The sequence below is a fragment of the Homalodisca vitripennis genome, chromosome 7 (assembly GCF_021130785.1).
Source record: "Homalodisca vitripennis isolate AUS2020 chromosome 7, UT_GWSS_2.1, whole genome shotgun sequence".
Classification (NCBI taxonomy): Eukaryota; Metazoa; Arthropoda; class Insecta; order Hemiptera; family Cicadellidae; genus Homalodisca; species Homalodisca vitripennis.
In genome coordinates, this window is record NC_060213.1 from 100,808,338 (window position 1) to 100,829,005 (window position 20,668).

At 33.4% G+C, this 20,668-nt stretch overlaps 1 protein-coding gene across 1 annotated transcript; it reads right to left on the reverse strand.

The window, feature by feature from the left end:
- Positions 1 to 14,594: 14,594 nt before the first annotated feature.
- Positions 14,595 to 20,343, reverse strand: LOC124366106 (mitochondrial ribonuclease P protein 1 homolog). The gene is made up of 3 exons (XM_046822364.1): positions 19,193 to 20,343; positions 17,067 to 17,411; positions 14,595 to 14,705 (listed from the first exon to the last, which is right to left on the reverse strand). The coding sequence occupies exons 1-3, from the start codon at positions 20,241 to 20,243 to the stop codon at positions 14,653 to 14,655; spliced, it is 1,449 nt and encodes a 482-aa protein (XP_046678320.1). The 5' UTR covers positions 20,244 to 20,343; the 3' UTR covers positions 14,595 to 14,652.
- Positions 20,344 to 20,668: the final 325 nt, after the last annotated feature.

The following is a 20,668-nucleotide window of genomic DNA, read 5'->3' on the forward strand; positions in this document are numbered from 1 at the left end:
TTCGTACATTATCTGATCCTGGTTATTTCCAACTACAATCAAAGATTTTGTAAATAATGATTCGTTAAAGTACTAGTTTTATTCACCTAAATAATTTTTAATTTAGATTTTTTCATTAATTGCGAAATATTTTAATTTACCTTATTTATTGCAAGTAGTTCTAGAGTGACAATGTAAAGAACTGTAACAATAGGGAAAATACTAGTACTAGTTATAATTTTTAATTTTTTAAAGTAGTCATTATTGTAACAACACTGACTATATTTTACATGTATTGTGGGCCCAACAGGGCTTTGTCTGTTTTCCGTGCTACAACTATTGATAAAAAGTTCCTAGACTCATGAAACTTGGAAAATGTATTAGGTTCCTATTGAAATATTTTTTGTAAAAAGTTCAAAATTAGCGGTAAAAATAAAATCATAACATTTTTAATTCGGCCTCAAGATGCGTCCAGCATGCGAATCAATGTTGTTCTAGGCACAAAAGGTTCTGGTAATCCAGAACACGAAAAGCCACCGCAGACCAGCAGCCATTGTGTTTATCAACGCAGATGTTGCCATAGAGGGAGTGGAAAAAAATCCCTGTCAACCACGTTCTGAGTCCTAAGAAATTGTTTGTGGACGATTCCTGAATCATTCGCAAGGATTCTAAGGATTCAAAGTGTTTACTACGTTCTCGAGTGGTTCGCGAGCAGGTCGTGACGAGCTTATCCGAACCAATTGTTTCAACGAACACAAAAGGGGCTTTTATTCCGCGTAGTTTGAGACTGTTGGGCTCACGAGAAGTTCGCAGAAACCTATTTATTTTCAACGAATAATTCGAAAACCGTTCGCGAACAATTTGGTTCGCAAGTTAGGATGCACGTTCATCAGTAACCATGATTTCAAGGAGAAAATCTCAGAATAAATAAATTGGTAAACATATGAAGTGTATTCGTAAGACATCTTATCACGTGACATAGTAATACATAAATAATAAAGCTACTTTGTTAAATAGGCCGAGTACGACTTTCGTTACGTTCTCTCGCATCCAACGATATTGAGATGTACCAGTTTATTTCACCATTTACTTCAAACTATACAGGGTGGAAAAAAAAGTATGGAAACGCTTTCGCTAATTTTGTATGGCTTCACTATACAAAATTAAATTTTGTACATCACCACTTGTGTTGAGAACCTAGTTTTTGAGACCAGTGGGGACATTTTATCTTTTCAGGGGGACGGCCTGTGAGGAGTCGGACGAAAATCTTAAATGTAAGCATAGGCCAAGTTTGGTATCAAATTAAAGGTCTAGTAAAGAGAAACTCATTACCGCAAACAGCACTTAAAAAGGTTGAACCCTATCTAGAGTACGGGCCGTTTGAATTTCATGACAAAGAAATTTAGTAATTTAGTCTTGTGAAGTAACTAATTTACTTTCAGTAGTATGTTTTTTATGTCGGTTATGTAAATTTGAAAAAACAATTTCCGACAAAAATTTTTTTTTTTTTTACCTCTACATTTGTTTGGATAACAGTAAATAGGGGTTTTCCTGTCTTGTTTTCAAGAAACTGAGAGTATTCAATAATACCACCGTAACTCCTTATCAACATGAGGTCAAGGTCCAGTCGCTCCAGCCCTTTTTATCTCAGGCAAACATAAACTGGTTTATGCAATACAAAACAGTACTGTCACACAGCAAAAACTCCACAGTTTTGTATTTTTAATATCAGCTTGGTTTTTTAGTCTACGTTATAATTTCGTCCACGTAAGATAAAGTTGAAATCTTAGAAGGTACTGCGATAGTTATAAATTTTTTTTACTTAAGTGTTTACATTTTATTCTAATAGTTTTAAAAGCAGTGTCACTTAGTGAGTTTGAGAGAATCACGCTGCTTATGATGCGTGGGTATGGATATCTAGTTCGTCCCTATGAAGAAACGGCGCATTTGTTCAATGACACTTTTCTTGATAGACCCCAATTAGTAAGTCAACAGTGTTTAAGACAGTAAAAAGATTTGAAGAAACTAGAACAGTCAAAGATCGCGAAAGAAGTGGTAGGCCTAAATCGGCAACAAATGAACAAAAATCTTTGGATGTACTCCAAACATTTGTTGAAAATCCCAGCACCTCGGCCAGAGTGGCTGCAGAAGATCTTGATATCAGCCATACCTCAGTGTTGAATGTTTTACACAAAAACAAGTATCACCCTTTTAAAGTAACCCTAACCCAAGAACTTGCAGAGGATGATTTTTGATCGAAGGACTGAAATTTTGCGAAATAATGATGAGAAAGTGTGACGAAATTCAAAATTTTTTAAGTTTGATATTGTTTTCAGATGAAGCTACATTCTTTGTTAATGGGCAAGTTAATAGGCATAATTGCCGTTACTGGGGCCGACCATAATCCACACTGGATGATAGAAGGCCACACACAAAGGCCTCAGAAAGTGAATATGTGGGCTGGAATAATAAACAATAACATTTGTAGGACCGTTTGTGATAGATGGAAATCTAACAGGCGAAATTTATTTCAATATGTTGACAGCACAACATTTGGCCAGCAGTGCGTGCTCTACTTGGGGCAAATTTTAATGCAGTATGGTTTCAGCAAGATGGAGCACCGCCCCATTACTATTTGCGGGTGCGCAATCTGTTTAGATGAAGTGTTTCCTAACCGTTGGATGGTCGCAGGGGTACCGTTGAGTGGCCGGCTAGGTCACCGGATCTTAATCCACTAGATTTCTTTTTGTCGGGCTTCTTAAAAGATAATGTGTATAAAACTAAACCAGCCAACATTGAGGAGCTGACAAATCGTTTATTAGAAGAAGCAAGAAGAATTACACCCGAGATGCTTCAAAATGTGACTGCAGTAGGTTGTTTATAATAGACTAGCTCATTGCCAACAAGTGTTCGGAGAGAAGTTTGAGCACCTCATTTAAAAGGTATGGTTATTTTTTGTAATACATAGATAATTTTTTAATTTAATTCTTTTGGATAATTGTGTTCCATAAAGTGTCATTTTCAGTCAGAACAGTTTACTTGAGACTGTGAAATTGCGGAGAAATAATAATTAATTCAAACGTTACTTATGAAATTCAAACGGCCCGTACTCTAGATAGGGTCCAACCTTTTTAAGTGCTGTTTGCGGTAATGAGTTTCTCTTTACTAGACCTTTTAATTTGATACCAAACTCGGCCTATGCTTACATTTAAGATTTTCGTCCGACTCCTCACGGGCCGTCCCCCTGAAAAGATAAAATGTCCCCATTGGTCTCAAAAACTAGGTTCTTAATACAAGTGGTGATGTACAAAATTTAATTTGTATAAGTGAAGCCATACAAAATTAGTGAAAGCGTTTCCATACTTTTTTTCCACCCTGTATAGTTAATTTTATACTTTGTAGGAACCAAAATATATTATGTTCATGAAAAATGTCAAATATGTTTTTTTATGTTGTATAGAAGCAAAATAGTCTTGCTGTATTTTGTCTGCCTAAACATTAATTTAACTAGTTAGTTTTACATTTTTAATTATAAAATTAAAAATAATAAATTTTTTTCATATTTTATCGGGCCAACCAAAATTGATGACGGGTTTTTAGGTGTTCTGAAAAATATGCTTTTCACAATATTCAATTTAACGACTTTCGATTAAACAAGTAGCGCCTTCAATTATTAGGATGGTGTTAGCACACATATACAAGTGCAAATAGTTGCTTAAGATTTACAGGAGGTAGAAATTTCTAGAGTTTTGTAACGCACGAGGAGTAGTACGTGCAGTGAGTTTCATAGCCAGGTTATAAAAACATGGAGTTCACTTATACACTCATTAAAACAATCCAACAACAAATAATTAATAATTGTGAATTAATAGTTTAGCTGGTTAGTAACTGTTAGTTACAGCGTAGATTTAATTTTTCCTGTGTATTTTCTCTTTGATTATTCCTTGGGGTCCCTGATGGTAAGGTTGACTCCTCAAACTTCACCACAATATAAGTAAGAAATGTCAAGTATAGTTCTATCTTGTTTAGTTAATGTCTGTCTGTCTGTTTTTGTTTTAGGTATACGACTTCCTCAACATGTATGTTCCACATAGAGTTACTTTTGAGTGTTTGCATCTCCATGTCCTTTCAGCAATCGTGTCTTGGTCATCTGGGATGTAATAACTTTTTTATTAACTCATCGGCGTGTTTGATCCATGTGAGTTTCTACATCTCCATGTCCGTCCAGCAATCCTGTTTCAGATCATCAGAGATGTATTAGCTTTCTTATTAACTTCCTCAATAGGATATCCTGACTAAATGGATACGTTATGGTCAGCAGTGTTCTGAAGTAGATCTTGCAAAACATCACAAAGAAGTGGAAACAACCTGTAAAGAAAACAATTCTGCAGGAAAGTATCCATTCCTACCTCACAGAAGCATGGAAAGGAAAGATGCTACGAAACTACCAAATAATAGTGACATAGGTGGAGCCAGCCAAACCACCTCAACAAAAAAACTGAATTCTAATTTCATGACAGGTGGAGACAGTCAAACCACCTCAACAAAAAAACTGAATTCTAATTTCATGACAGGTGGAGACAGTCAAACCACCTCAACAAACAAACTGAATTCTAATTTCATGACAGGTGGAGACAGTCAAACCACCCCAACAAAAAAACTGAATTCCAATTTCATGACAGGTGGAGACAGTCAAACCACCTCAACAAAAAAACTGAATACTAATGCCATGACAGGTGGAGACAGTCAAACCACCTCAACAAAAAAACTGAATACTAACGCCATGACAGGTGGAGGCAGCCAAACCACCTCAACAAAAAAACTGAATACTAATGACATGACAGGTGGAGACAACTATTTTTTAGGGTTGAGAGAGAAGCGAAGGCCCAAAACCTAAATTGCTGTTGCAAAACAATGGACAGGAAGGGAACAAAACCCGGCAAACAAAATAAACCCCCTTCTACAACTTTCCACCAAAATACAGACAGAGCACCTAATGAAAACAAAACCATAGCAAAACACAGCTCCACTAATCAAGGACACCGACTGAAGATTTTTCATCAAAACATTGACTGCCTAGGAGGGAAAATAAACAGACTAACACATTTCCTAGAGCTCCATTTACCTGACTTGGTTATCTTAACTGAGCATGGGCTGAAAGAGTCACAGCTATCAAGTACTAGACTTCCAGGCTTCAACTTAATAGGAGATTTCTGTCGTCAAAATTGCAGAAAAGGAGGAGTAGCAATTTTTGCTAGTGAAGGGCTGAAAAACGAAATATACAATTTTACAACTGACCTTGCGAGTGAACTTACGTGTGAAACTCACGTAGTAAACATGAAAATTAGCAAAACGACAATCTACATAATTGGTGTCTACAGACCACCAAGTGGAAATCTTGAAAATGCCCTTGAAATCCTGTCTAGCACATTAGACCTCATCCCTACCTGGAAGTGCCCCACAATTATCATGGGTGATATCAACGTTGATGGGCTAAATCGTGACTACAAAAACAGAAAGTTAAAAGACATGTTGGCCAGTCATAACATCAATAGGATAGATCTTCCACCAACTAGAGTCACTCCACACACCAAATCATCGATTGACTTTGTTTGTTCGAACCTTGACGAGCGTAAAATTGACACTGACTTAATTGTCACTGGCCTATCAGACCACATAGCTCAGCTCTGTACTGTAATTACTACAAATAAAAAATTACCTCTGCCCATTTTATCTAATAGACACTTCTCAAGGGAAAACATGGATTATTTTAAATTCCTAATACTAATAGGATTCCTATTGTCAGTAGACTTTATCCATTTCAACAACACCATGCATATTTGTTTATCCATGATTTGGGTTTTTTTTTTTTTTTTTTTCCTTTGGGATATTGGGGTGGATTCATAGATCCTCACACGTCAACCTGAGCTTATTGTGTGCCCCTTTGATGTTAGAGGGGTAAGCCTATCTTCGTGCCCTTAATTAGGCTAAGAAGCTTAAATAAATTCCTTGTACCTCCATATCCTATACTGTTTTACGACTAAGAATCTTATCTTTGGCTAAGATATCTATAAGCACACAATTCTTATTTTACCACAATGCCCTAGTACCTACTTATCACTGACACTTGTTTTTTCTTCTATGAAGCCACTTTCGCTTTCCTTATTGATTATTACCATACAATGAAGTTACAATCAAGTACCAAGATCTATATTACTCTAATGACTGATTGAAAATGTCTACAAATAAGAAATTATCACTATTAATTAATTCTGAAATGTATGATGCTCTATAGCATTCAATTTTATTATGTTGGTTGAAATTTAATATAATTTTCTAAGCTATCCCTGCTATGTCTTTGAATATGTAACATTATTTGAAAAGATTTTTCAACAAATTTTAAAATTTTTTACCACTTAAACCATGTGTTTGTTTGCTTTCAATCGTACAGTAAACGAAAATAACTACAATTGTATATATATATTACAATAAAGTATTAAACTAGTTATAATAAGTTGAATACAATAGTAAAAATGCCTGAAATTTTAAAATAAATTCATAAAAATTATGTCTTTAATAGAGTATGGTGAAGGTTGTATATCGATATCTCAATCCGTTAAGAGCATATACAAGCATAGCAGGACTTAATTTATATCCTTGAATATATCAAAATCAATAATATCATATCACAAAGCTCAAATACGTTGCTGGAAACCAGTTCAACGAATGACCAAAGTGTGAAAACGCTGAAGCTTTTGGAGGAAGAAATGTTTAGCTGTCACATGTTTAGTGTCATGTGTGTTATAAGCTACAGAAGATTTTAAGAAATGCGGAAAGTGCCATCAGTAATCCCCAAACTTTTAGACTAAACTACGGAAGTAACCAGAGTGATGCTATAGCATTGGTTGGATTTTGTGATATATAGTTTTTTTTAAGCACAAAATAAGTGTTTCAATTCATAAGAACCTTAGGATATTCTTGCTGTTCAGGAAATAAAGTGGCTTACTATACATACATGTAATCTCTTTTTGCATTCGTGATCAATCTTTCTTGGGGGGAGCAGCTTACAATAAATTCAGAATTGAGAAATAAATTTTGAAAGTCGCTTTTAGAAAGTGTCATAGATTTCCAACTTTCATTTTATTTCAAGAAACTAAAGTTTTTACAATAAGACAGCTTTTTATAAAATTTCATTTATTATTTCACATGTATAAAATTTAGATAATTTGTTTTTTTAAAAAAATCAAGAAACCCATAACATAAGTTATTTACGTCTTTTTCAAACACATTACTGTTACTACCTTGGTCGTGTACTTTTTATAAATCCCAGTGAAAAGTTTTCAAATTTTAGTTTTTTAATTAAATTTCTACATTTATTTTTAAAAGAAAATTTAACTGGTGGATGTTTTCATTCTCTATTAGATGTGCAGAGGCAGTGTCTACGAACTGCAGGCGGACAGTCTGTATAAGTCCACCCCTCCCACCCTTTATCATACGTTATCACTATGACAGGCACATTTTAATCTGCTGCAATCCTGTTATCCTTGTTACTTATAAACCTCGTTGTAAACTAACAATACACAATTTTTACCTCTTTTATTATATTTTAAATTTATAATGTTAAATATTCAATCAATTATTACCTAGTCATAACTCTGCTAATTGTAATAAACTATCACTTTGCCATATAAATATTCAATCTGTAAAAAATAAATTATATGCTTTGGAAGCCTATTTTAATAGTAAATACTTTGATATACTGTGTCTTAATGAACACTGGTCTGCTCAGGATGAACTCGCCCTTTATGTGCGAACGGTAATTGAAGTGATTTCTTGTTAGCGATTAGTAATTGTAGGAAATTGTTTCTGATGTTGGTGTCTTGCATAAATAAAATGGCCAAGTTCAATTTTGAAACAATTGATATTAATAGATTTTTGAAGAAACAATTTGAGGTGTCTGCAATCAAATTTTTTAAGTTAAAAATAATTTTGCTATCAATTTACCAAACCCCTGACTGACTCTTCAATAGATGTTTTCACTGATAAAATATCTCCTCAGGTGTTAGATAGTATCACTAGTTTGTCTAAAATCGCAAATTGTAAGATAATAATTTCCAGTAATCTGAATCTTGTTCCTAGATACTCTGACCAAGCCGGATCATTTTTTAACATGCTTAGGTCATATGACCATTACTGTTTAAATTTATAGCCAACAAGATTTAACTCTTATATAGATAATTTTATCTCTAATATTGAAAATGATGCAGTAGTTTGTTGGGTGGATCACCACCATTTTGTCTGACCACTCTGGTTTTATTTTAAATGTTGACTTTACAAATTGTCTTTACTTACTGACCTTTCAAATTTACTAATCCTACCACATCAAATATAGCTACTAGGGTGCTGAATGTAAAAGCTGTATCTACCTTACTTAGTAGTTTGGGTAGTTCTGATTGGGAATCATTTTTCTTATACTGTAAGAATACAAATGAAACGTTTTAGTGATTAAGTTTAAGTTTTGCCTTTGAGGAAAAAAATTGTAAAAATAAGAAAAAACATTCAGTAGCCCAAAAAAAAACTGGTACATTCCATACTTAGGAAAAATTAAATCTTTTCTTGTAATATGTCATGAAAAATATACAGGGTGTCAATTAAGTCTGGAACCTCTTTTTTAATTTTTTTACCACAATATAAAAAAATACCAAATTTCACACGTGCTTACCGGTGATAGTAACGCATACATCTGCCCAATTACCGACCGGATAATCCCTTTGGGGGACGGTCCACAAGGAGTCAGACAAAATTATTAAATAGCAGCATAGGTCAAATTTGGTATCAAATTAAAGGTCTTACTTAGCAGAGTACAATGCTGCAAATCGGACTTCAAAAGGTGGATTCATTCAGTAGTTATAGCTATTTGAATTTTTAAACAATTGAACAATGTAAATTATTAAGTATTACAAGTAAACACCAATTTGTAAGTACCTGTGATCAAAATAAGTGTTCAAAATGTTCCCCTCCCATCGTCTGGCAATGTCCTAGGCGGTTGTAAAAGCCATCCACTGCGCTTTGAAGGTAGTCACGAGGAATATCTTTAGCTTCTTGGACTATGAGATTTCTTAGGTGCGCCAAATCTCGAGGCTTAGTATGATAAACTTTATCTTTGAGGTATCCCCAAAGAAAAAAAAATCCAGCGGAGATAAATCAGGGGAACGAGCAGGCCATTCTACTGCACCATGTCTTCCAATCCATCTGTGAAGGAATATTGTATCCAAGTATTCTCTAACAAGGAGAGCAAAGTGTGGTGGCGCGCCATCTTGTTGGAAATAAATTCTTTGAAATTGTCGACCAAGAGCAGCTTGTAGTACAGGAACTATCTCATTTTGGAGCATTGCTAGATACGAGTTACCATTTAAATTACCATTGATAAATAATGGGCCCATAATTTGATTTCCTGTAATACCTGCCCAAACGTTAAGTTTCTGTGGATGCTGTGTATGACTCTATCTGCCACTTTCACATTCTAACAGTAGTTGTGTTATTGGATAATAATTATTGATTCCTGGCTTCGATACTACATTGTCAGATGATGGGAGGGGAACATTTTGAACACTTACTTTTATCACAGGTACTTAAAAATTGGTGTTTACTTGTAATACTTAATAATTTACATTGTTCAATTGTTTTAAAATTCAAATAGCTATAACTACTGAATGAATCCACCTTTTGAAGCCCAGTTTGCGGCATTGTACTCTGCTAAGTAAGACCTTTAATTTGATACCAAACTTGACCTATGCTGCTATTTAAGAATTTTGTTTGACTCCTTGTGGACCATCCCCCAAAGGGATTATCCGGTCAGTGATTGGGCAGATGTGTGCGTTACTATCACCAGTAAGCACGTGTGAACTTTGGTATTTCTTTATATTGTGGTTCAAAAATTAAAAAAGAGGTTCCAGACTTAATTGACACCCTGTATAGCTATAATCTGTTAAAAATATAAGGAATATTATTCTAAGCTAAAAAAATTTTATGGATCAGAAATAGCAAAATCCAAGAAACAATTTAATGCAGATTTTAATCTGAAATCTCAAAATAAATGTAAAGGAGCCTGAAAGATAATCAATAAGGAAACTGGTTATTTAATTAAACAAAGCGCTTCAAATTTATCCATCAGTGCTACTAAGTTTAACAATTATTTTGTTAATGTTGATAATATCAACTGACCAGTTTTTTTCTATTGATTCAATTGCAATTCCACTTGAAATTTTACTTGTAAAGAATCCCAAAATGTATTTTAAATTTAACTTTGTAGATTGTGTAACTGTGAATAAATATATAAGTAGTCTAAGTAATTCAAAGGTGAAAGATGTTTATGGGCTTTAAAATTACGTTCTCGAGAAATTAGCTTTTGTTTTGCTCACTCCTTTGACGATTTTAATCAACTGGAGTTTATCGGAAGGCGTTTTCCCCAAACCTAACCTAACCTAACCTTATTTAAAGGTAACAGCTGCAAGTCCCATTTTAAAAAATGGTGATAGGCTCAGTGTAAATAATTATCGACCAATTGCTCTTGTGCCAATAATATCCAAACTAATAAAGTCCATTGTTAAGGATCAGTTAAAAAAACTATTATGAAAAAAACCATTCTCTCACTTCTGCTCAGTTTGGGTTTAGAAGAGGATTATCTACCATTAAGGCAGTAGAAAATCTGGTTTTCAATGTTGCAGAGGGTTTTGAAAACGAAGAAGAAACTAGAACATTACTTTTAGACCTTAGTAAAGCTTTTTGCCTTTTTGAATTATTTTTTATTAAATCTTATTCGTTTGACAGATCACAATTTGTAAAACTTGGAGACCAAAGATCGGACCTGAGGATGGTGACGAAGAGGGTTCCACAGGACTGTCCTTGGTCCCTACCTTTTCATCATTTTTATTAATCACTTACCTAATTTTCTTCAAGAAAGTGTCTTCTTCATACCGATGACACCACACTTTTTACACCTAGTCCTGATTAAGAACGTAATGAATTGGTAATCAATTATATGAAGGAGCGTTGTGAACTTTGGTTTTCATCCAATAAGCTTTTCTTAAATCACGATAAAACTAAAGACATTATTTTTAGCTAAAGTAAATCTACTTTGCATAAGACAGTTAAAACTTTTTAGAAATAATTTGGATTCTAGATTGATATGGGACATTCATACAAAGCATTTATGTACTTGCCTTTCTAGAGTTTTATTTCTGATTCGGAAATTAAAAATGTGTACTCATTTAGATTTACTAACTTATTATGCATTTCTTCATTCACATTAATGGTATTACTCTTTGAGGTAATTCCAGTGGAGCCCAAAAGTTTTCATGTGGCAGAAAAAAGTGGTCAGGTGTATAAAAGATCTAGGGGATAGAGATTCATGTCAAACTATATTTCCTGAGCTTTAAATACTCACATTACCTTGTCTATTCATTTTCTACAGTCTCACCCATGTCAAGGAAATCATTTAATTTCAAGAGGTTCAATCCACTGTTACAACACCAGAGATCAAGATCGGTTAGATGTAAGATATGCTAGATTAAGTCAAACCCAAAAGTCTTTTAGCTTCGTTAGTATAAAACTTTTTAATAAATTGCCTTTAAACGTTCTAAACCTTCCAATTAACGCTTTTAAAACAAAAATTAAAAATTGGTTGATTAGTGGGAAGTTGGAAAAATGGGAAGTTCTCTTCTGTACAATTTTAATCCAAGATGTTATGTAAAAATGTGTTTCTTACTTGAATGTTTATATTTAATTTATTTATATGTTTCATTTATGTATATGTTTTTAACTTATTACACGTATTGTTAAACATTTTAAATGTAGGTATTGTAATTATTCACTTTTGTTAACTATAAATGTATTTTATTAAACCCATTTAATTTGACATGTTACCTTTAATACCTAAGATTAAGGCTACACTAAGACTAAGTTTAAATTTGACTATGTCTATTGCAACCACTGTTGATTAATGACAATAAACATATTTCATATCATTTCAATTTTAGCAAGAGTAACAAGTCTGCGCACAAGCATCATAGCCCACACAGGTTCATTTCCCAAGGCCAATGCTTTTCTTGACGATGCCTTATTTTTTTAGAGCTACTTTGTGTAATTTTAAAAATTGTTTTCAACTATTAAGTTTATTTGTTAATATTGCAATATAGTTCATATATTTAGAAAATAAATCAATTCAATTCATCCAGAAAGTTCTAACAAAAAAAAAGGTGGCAAAAGAACAAACCAATGAATTTATGAAAATCTATGTTTGAGAAAAGTCCAAGGCAAAATGAATAAGTGTACATTTTTCAGTTTTAATAGCACTACACATCATACATATTTTATATATCCTTCAGTGATGCCTCCACTTTAAGACTAAAATCATGAAATCGCTCACAGTGATGTTATAGCACTAAAAAGTATGGTAACATGTGTAAATTTTGTATGGTAAACTGACCATATTGCTAGTAAAATACTTAACCACCTCATAGATAACACTCTTCCTGATGTAATTATCCTGACAGAGCATGGACTATTAGAGACAAACATGGCGAAAAATAGATTTGAAAACTACATACCTACTTAAAGACAGCTACTGTCAAACAAAACATAAAAGGCAGTGTAGCAAACAAGTTACAGTGTGTAGTACATAAGTTAGGAACTAAGTACACAACCTGCTTAAATGCAACTAGTTCTAGTTACAGCATTGAAATGGTTTCTGAATTATCTGCTGTAAAACTGTCAGTTAACAAAAAGACATTTACATAGTAGGTATTTACAGACCAAACAATGACTTTGAGGGGGCTCTCTACATTCTTAGCGACCTCTTAGAAACATTACTTGTATGGAATAGTCCTGTCATTATTTCAGTGCAGGCATTTCAGCTACAGGAACCTAAGATTGGTAAATCACCTATTGGAGCGTGCGACTTGGGATGAAGTGTCCAATGCAGGATGTACAGAAGCATATAAGACCTTAACTAACATTACAACTTATTATATTGACCTAGAATGCCCTTATATTAAAGCTCACGAGAGATTTCTTCAAAGGAAAACAATGCCCCAATACCAAGACACAAGACAAAGGAGAGAAGAATTCCTAAAGGCTCAAGAAGAATGTTTGTTAAGAAGTACTCCTGAAAACAAGAATATAGAAAGTCAAAAGAAGAAAGCATACAGTCTTCATCTAAAAAATGAAAGAAAAAGGCAGATTGTAGACTTCATTAATAACTCAGAAAATAAGTCTAAATCAATCTGGGGAGTTATTAACAGGGAAAGATGCGACAAAGACGTAGAGAAACAGACTCTTAGCTTACTTGCTCCAATTAAAATTGTGGAACAGCTTAACACATTTTTGTTAAATGTGGCAGAGAACAGTATTACTGAACCAATTACAAACAACAATGCACTGGCAAATATCCCTCGATCATTAATACAAGATGATCTAGTATTTTGGCTAACTTCTCCTCAAGAAGTTTACAATGTTATCCAATCTTTTAAAACACAAACACTGAAATCTCATCAAATACTCTCTAAAATTAAGCCGAACAGAACTTTAAAAAATCAAAAGTTAAAAAAAGCCAGTTTACCCTAAGTAAAAACAAGGAGATGCAACACAAGAAAATAACTAGAGGCCAATATCACTACTACCCATTTTTGCGAAAGTAATTGAAAAAGTAATAATGACCAGACTTATGATTCATCTGACAAGAAACAACCTCTTACCCAAAGAACAGCATGGCTTCACAGCTGGGAGATCAACAACTGCAATCATAAATATAGTAGAATACCTTATCCAAGCCATTGAAGAAGGAAGCACCATTATTTCAATATTTTTGGACTATAGTAAAGCATGTGATTGCATCAATCATGAAATGCTAATGAAAAAATTTGAAAACTTAGGAGTTCAAGACCTATCAGCCACAGACTTAACAGTAGTTCAAAAGTTACTCAACTTCAAAAACACAGATAAAGGAAATAAACTCAAATAACTAGAGGAGTAATCAGTAAAACCGCATCAATACCACTAAGCATAAAGAGAAGAGTTCCACAAGGATCAGTGTTGGTGCCAATCTTGTACATTATATTTGTAAGTGAATTCCCATATTACATCAGTGACTATTGCACAACTCTTAAGTTTGGAGAATACACTGCAATCCTTTTAAATAACCTGAAGATTTAGAATTAGCATCTTACATTGAAACAGCTTCACAGTACTGCCAAAGTAATGAATTGGTATTAAATGAAAAGATATTTCAGAGCTGCCACAAGTAATGAGAGTCGAGAAAATCAAATACCTGGGAGTATACATAGATGAATGATGTTTTATCATGGCAATGCTAAATGTATCATCTCTGCACTCCTACTCAATATTAAATCTTTACTACTAGCAGAAGGATAGCAATTATACTTCAAGTGTTCAAAGCTAAATATGAACCCTTTATATCAGCGGTAAAAATTAATTTGACACTTTTTTTATGCTAAAGCATTGTAAGAAGTTTACTTTATCATATGATTTAGGTTTTGTACCAATAAAAATATAGCACAGTCTCAAAAACACAATGTATTCAAAAAATAAAACCACAATGACTATAGAAAAATATTTAATGGTAACTGTACAGTCTACTTAACATCTATTTTTGAACTAAGATGTTTTCCTTGATGATCTTTGCAGATTTTTCTCTTGGGTTTCTTCATCTGAAATCAAACCATCATAACAATATTTACACAGTTTGGAGGAAGTAAAATTACCAATAACAATTGTGTTCTGAATTCTCTTTACAGCCTACCACAGCTGCACTTCACTTATTTTTATTGTTAAATCATTTAAGGCTTTTTATATAGACCTAAATATAGGAGAGCTTATCTACATTAAAACTTTGTTTTCCTCATTACCAAAATTCAAGACCTGTAAAGGAGGCTTCTCAGAAGACTACAGCAATAGCTGTATACCAGGATGGCAATTTGAAAAAAATAAGCTTGGGCAAACACCTCTTAACCATTTGAAGGGTATGAAAAATGCTTCAAAATAGGGCCGTTTTAGATGTTCAAAACAAATAGAAGCAGAAATGAGTAGAGTTCCAGAACATCATTGGCTTGTTTCTTTGTTTGAAGGTTATTTTTGATGATGGAAGGATTGTGAAGGAAACAGGATTTTTCCGGACATGTGCCATCGTTCAGTGAAACAATAAATCAGTAACACTACGTTTCGAGATCTGCAATCTGATCTCTTCTTCAGGTAAAGGAACTTCTTTTATATCTGGAACTTCTTTACCTGAAGACTTTGTGTGGTCTACTTGTTTAAGTCTGTCATTGTCTAGAAAAATGTCACAGTTTAAATTTGATCTGGATTGCTTTGTAGAAAAAGAAATATAATTAGATTTATCTGAATTTAATAAAAGATTATTTTTGTCAAAAAAATCCTTAATCTTACTTAGACCAATATATGACGAAATTTCAATATTCTCAAGCTTCTGACCAGAAAACAAAACATTTGAATCATCAGCATACAGACATACGGCACCATCCAACCCCTCCCATCACCCCTGGCAAACCTCCTATATAACATAAAAACAATAGAGGTCCCAGGATAGACCCCTGGGGCACTCCATGCCGTAGTATCTCCAGCTGTAATCTATGAGCCCTCACATAATGATTTTTACTGTAAAAAATTGTTTCTTCTATTTCTACATATTGTTTTCTATTTGTTAAATAGGAATCAAACCACGTTTGCTCCTTTCCATATATACCGAAGCTATTTAATTTCCTTATTAACTTTACATGACTGACACTATCAAATGCTCTGGTAAGATCTAAAAATATCCCAATTACTTTTTCTCTTTTATCAACTGTGTCAATAATGGACTGGATAAATTCTATACCGGCCGTTATTGTTAATTTTCCACGACAAAAGCCATGTTGTTGTTTGTCCAACAGTTCATTAGACTCTAGGTGTTTTAAAAGCTGATTATAAACCACTTTTTCAAATATTTTACAAAAAATTTGGAGCAATGACACTGGCCTATAGCATGCTGGATCAGTCACATTACCTTTTTTAAAGAGAGGAATCACTTTGGCAACTTTTAAAATATCAGGAAATAGAAGAAGAATTGATTACATGGACAAGAAGTTTTAAAATAAAGTTAACAGATTTTTTCACAATATCAATTGGTATATCATCCAAATTACGTGCCAAATTCAAATCTATAGTGGCACCTGAATCCAACATGACATTACGATAATTTTATTTACATTATTGTTTACACTAAATTATGTTTCAGACGAAAAAAATATTTGGGCGAAAATCATCAATGCCTATTGAACAATTTTGTTATAGAGTCACTTTTTCAAACTTTTACCGCTATTATTATGTTTCCACTTATTTCAGGCAATTATTGAGCAAAACTTGCAAATCTCTTAACAAGTATCCTGTAAATAAACATATGTATGCATTCAGACTGTAATATTTTCAAAATGTATGTAAAAAAAGAAAAAATATACTTATGAAAGCAAAAATATTGTTCATACATTTTTTAAACAGCCAGGTATCACTTTTGTAATTGACTCTACTAAGAGACAATTTTAATACTGTTTGTCTAAGTTTATGCAAATAACAATGTTGGAAAAATAACTTGAATATCTGTAGAAGATACAATTTTCCTCATAAGCCATACTTTTGGTAAAAACAAGACGCTTGTTATGGCATGAAAAATCTGAAAACCCATAGTCTTAAAAGGATTAAACTACATTATCCTTATTATTTTATTTGGTTGTTAGAACTGTTTCAATCTGCAGGCCACCACCATGTTCTGCAAGTAATTGCAATACATATTTGTGTTCTAAATAATGACTTCCTGTGTCTCACCCCCAACGAGCAAACCGGAAAACTATAGCTCCATTTAGCTTATTATTTCTTTCCCGATCCAATAGTGTTTATTTTTGAAATATACACTCAGCTTTCTTTTGAAAAGCGTCTTTTTAGGGTGGCTAAGATTGTTAAAACCTAATTTTTGACTAAATTAAGAGCTATTGTCTACAACGATAACGCAAAAGCCTTACTTCTGAAACCACCACCCTGATGGATGGGTTCTAAATATCTATTCCTCCAATTCCGAGAATTAGGAGGCTGAAAGGTGGTCCCTCTGTTGTAGAACTTCCTTGTGTCTCTGACTTGTTCTCCAGGTTGCTTCACTTTCCTCTTCGGAACATTGGTGAGTGCACGATTCCAATCTCCAGTGGTGCGCACGTCCAGTAGGATCTTCAACACTTGGTTGATAGTGAGAGATTTTGTGCCTAGGCCCCAATCCAAGTAACGATCCAACGGCAATTGCGCCATTCGGATACCTTCACTCTTCGCTTTGGCCAGCGACAAAGGCTCATTGTTCTGCTTGTCAACCAAGGCTCCTGGAAACATTATTTTTGTATTGGATGCATCATAGATTGATATAAGAAACAAATTAAAAAAAAAAACAGTCTTGTTTTTTAAGATTGAGAAAATAAGTGGCTTTCTTGAACTACTTAAAATCAATGGCTTAAAGGTTGTTTCTGAGCCTCCATTACTGGCCTGGTAGATATATTGGTTCCATGAACACAATTGTTGAGCTGTGATTGTTGAAATCGTAGAAAATATAAACGTTTACATTATCATAAATAGTAGTTGGCATGTTTTTACGGAGGAAGCCGATATAAATCAGCTGTGTTATTCAAATAAAGTTAAATGAAGCTCTCAAAAGTGTTACCAACCTATGGTAAAGCCATTAGAAAACCATATCCTAAAATTAAAGTTCTTGGTATGGGTAGTGATTTTTCTTGTAGAAGATCAGAAAATAAAGATTTGCACAAATGACTAATTTTATTACCCCACTTTTTTTTGTTCCACATTGTACATTGAATAACAAAACTATCAATCAATAAATATTAAAATAAATACAATAATAAATGAAAGTTATATGTTTGAAATTAAAAGAAATAATTTAACATATACAATTGGATGTCATAAATAGTAAAGGTACTATAGCCATGAAACAAACAATTATGACAAGTAATAGCAAAAACATTCTTTATATAATACAGAAAACATAACAAGGTACTTTGGGATTATACCGACCACACCCAGTCATGAATCGTTATTTGACATTTTGCTTCTACTGATTACTAGATTAGCGTAGAACAATATTTCGTCAATATAAAACAGGAATTGTCTTATCGCAAACCCCTCCCCATCCTCAGACAGAGGTCAAAGTCTAGCGGTCTAGTAGATAACGTGATTGCAGAGTCTCCTACATTTCTCTAAACACAAAAATTCAACAAAAACAAACATTACCAAACAAAAACTAAACTCTTTATTGAAAAAACACACAAAACTTGTTTTTATTCTTGATCACACTCCGCCACCCAAAATGCGAGTGCCTCCGGCCATCAGCGAGGGCTTCGGCAGCACCTCAGTGCTGCCGAAGCCCGCACTGATGTCAACGACAGAAAAAAATCCCTCGAGATAGTACCTATCAGTAAAATATCAAATTCTAGAGGGGCTGATCAGAAATATAAATTTAATTGTAATGGAAAGGCAATTATGTACCCTGCAAAAAACTTAAATAATCATGTGATACCGCACGGCCTGCCGTAATCGGGATTCTCGAGAAAGATAAGATAACAGCGACAACAATACCGATCACAATACCTGGAAATGCTTGTTGATTGATGTAATTTTGTAATTCAAGAGTTGTTTTTTCGTTCTATCATGTTTGTTTCTATAAATTTATATCTTTGTTCTTCATACTGGTGTGGTCAGTATAATCCCAAAGTACCCATAACAAAACAAAGATCTTGAAACCAAGAAAATCAGTCAATTATCTGTCAATGTTATTTTGTTTAGTTTTCTAAAATTAGTCTATCTTATCTTTTTTATTTATATGGTTACTTTTAAAAGAAACTGCTTTTACAGTTGGTATAGAAGATTTAAGTTCATTTTTTATTCAAATTGATTAGTATTGGTAGATTATATCAATGGGTGTAATTATTCAAAAGCCTATCATTTGTTGATATGGATATAAAAACCGGGTCCGCTTATCATACTTTAACTAAATAATTTTGTATGTTCAAACAATCATGAATGTATTGCCCAATTTTTGATAGAATTACTTAAAAACATAAGTAGATATTTATAAGCTATTATTATAACATACCTACTATATAGATGTCATCAGCAGAAAATATTCTCAATTCATCACGACAATGAGGGGTAAGATAAACAAGCTTTTCTTTAGGGAACAGATGATCCAAGTAATGTTCCTCACTAATATTAACAGGAAACGCAGGATCTTCGATAGTAGGAATATGTTTGAGAAACTGTTTGTAAAGGACACCATTTTTATTCATATTACAAAAATGAATATTGAAAGGATCTGCACTCAATCGATTTTCAGCAAACATGTAGGTGAGCTGTTTGGCACAGAGTTTGTTCTCTATAGCTGACATATTATTTTCATAGCCACAATCTAAAACAATGTTTTGACCAAACATCATTGCTTGAATTAATCGGCTATTATCAAATAAGTTTATTGTAGAGTCATATATCCTCATAAAAATTGTGTTTCCTTGAAAACCGTAACGAATGTGGTCATTATTTTCATTTTCCTTAATTTGTTCAGCCTTTTTCTCTAGTATGACTAGTCTTTTACTCTCTTTCTTTCTTTTATCACCCTGTTTCTTCATCTCAAGTGTCCACAAATACCCAAGACACTTTCTTCTCTGTGATCTTGACTCCAAACTGAACAGCTCCTTCCATTGCTCTGTGGATAACTGTGACGGCACTTTCATTCCATCTTGACGCAAAACTTCCACCTCTAAAAGGAGCAACTTAAACTTATTTAATGAATCAGAATCATTTCCAACAATTGCATCATAATCTATGCAGTCAAATAAATCTTTTACATCTATATTGTCATTAGGTTCTTCTCCTGTTGACGATTTCAGATCAACTGAAACATTGTCTTCTTTGGACTTTTTTCCATCTGAAATTTCAGGTTTCACATTGTTAATGCTAAAATGCCTACATATAACATGAGAATTTCTTGACATGGTTATGTCACTTACAGATAGGCTTGAAATAGTCTCATGTACAACACCAGATTTAAACACAAATCTTACACCACCCGAACGCCGTATAGTACTTCGATCTAAATTTGTTATATTTGCACCACATCTTGCAAAATGTACACACGATCTACGCATCATTACCTAATTTTGAAGACTTTCAACAATATGAATGGTTTTACATCGACATAACCTCACAAAACACAACCTCAGTCACCAAAATCACACAAAGGCACACGGCTTGAGAAATATGAAGAAATCTTTTCTTCTTTTAAGGCTTGATATTTATACAATGAAGCTACACATATTTCATCTTCAAAATTTAATAATTTATTAAAGTTAGTTCTCACATTTTTCACTTTAGTCCATAGATAATTAATTGTTAAGAAACATTTTATTTTCAGGCCATTTCAATTTATATATTTGCAGTTTCGTATCTTCATTTTAGCGTCTTTTACAAATTTCAAGATGTTTTCCCTAAGATAATAATGTCTTGTTTAAAGAAGGGTTGGTAAATGTTTTGGAATTGCAAAATGTTTTTTCCTCGAGTTTTCAAACATACTTTT

What these genes read in the sequence shown, in the direction of transcription:
- LOC124366106 (XM_046822364.1), bottom strand. Translation starts at nt 20,243, where the DNA reads ATGATGCGTAGATCGTGTGTACATTTTGCAAGATGTGGTGCAAATATA. An exon ending in TGATGACATCTATATAGTAG is followed by an intron (nt 17,412 to 19,192) that starts GTATGTTATAAT and finishes TAATGTTTCCAG; the next exon opens with GAGCCTTGGTTGACAAGCAG. An exon ending in TCAGGGTGGTGGTTTCAGAA is followed by an intron (nt 14,706 to 17,066) that starts GTAAGGCTTTTG and finishes GTTTGATTTCAG; the next exon opens with ATGAAGAAACCCAAGAGAAA.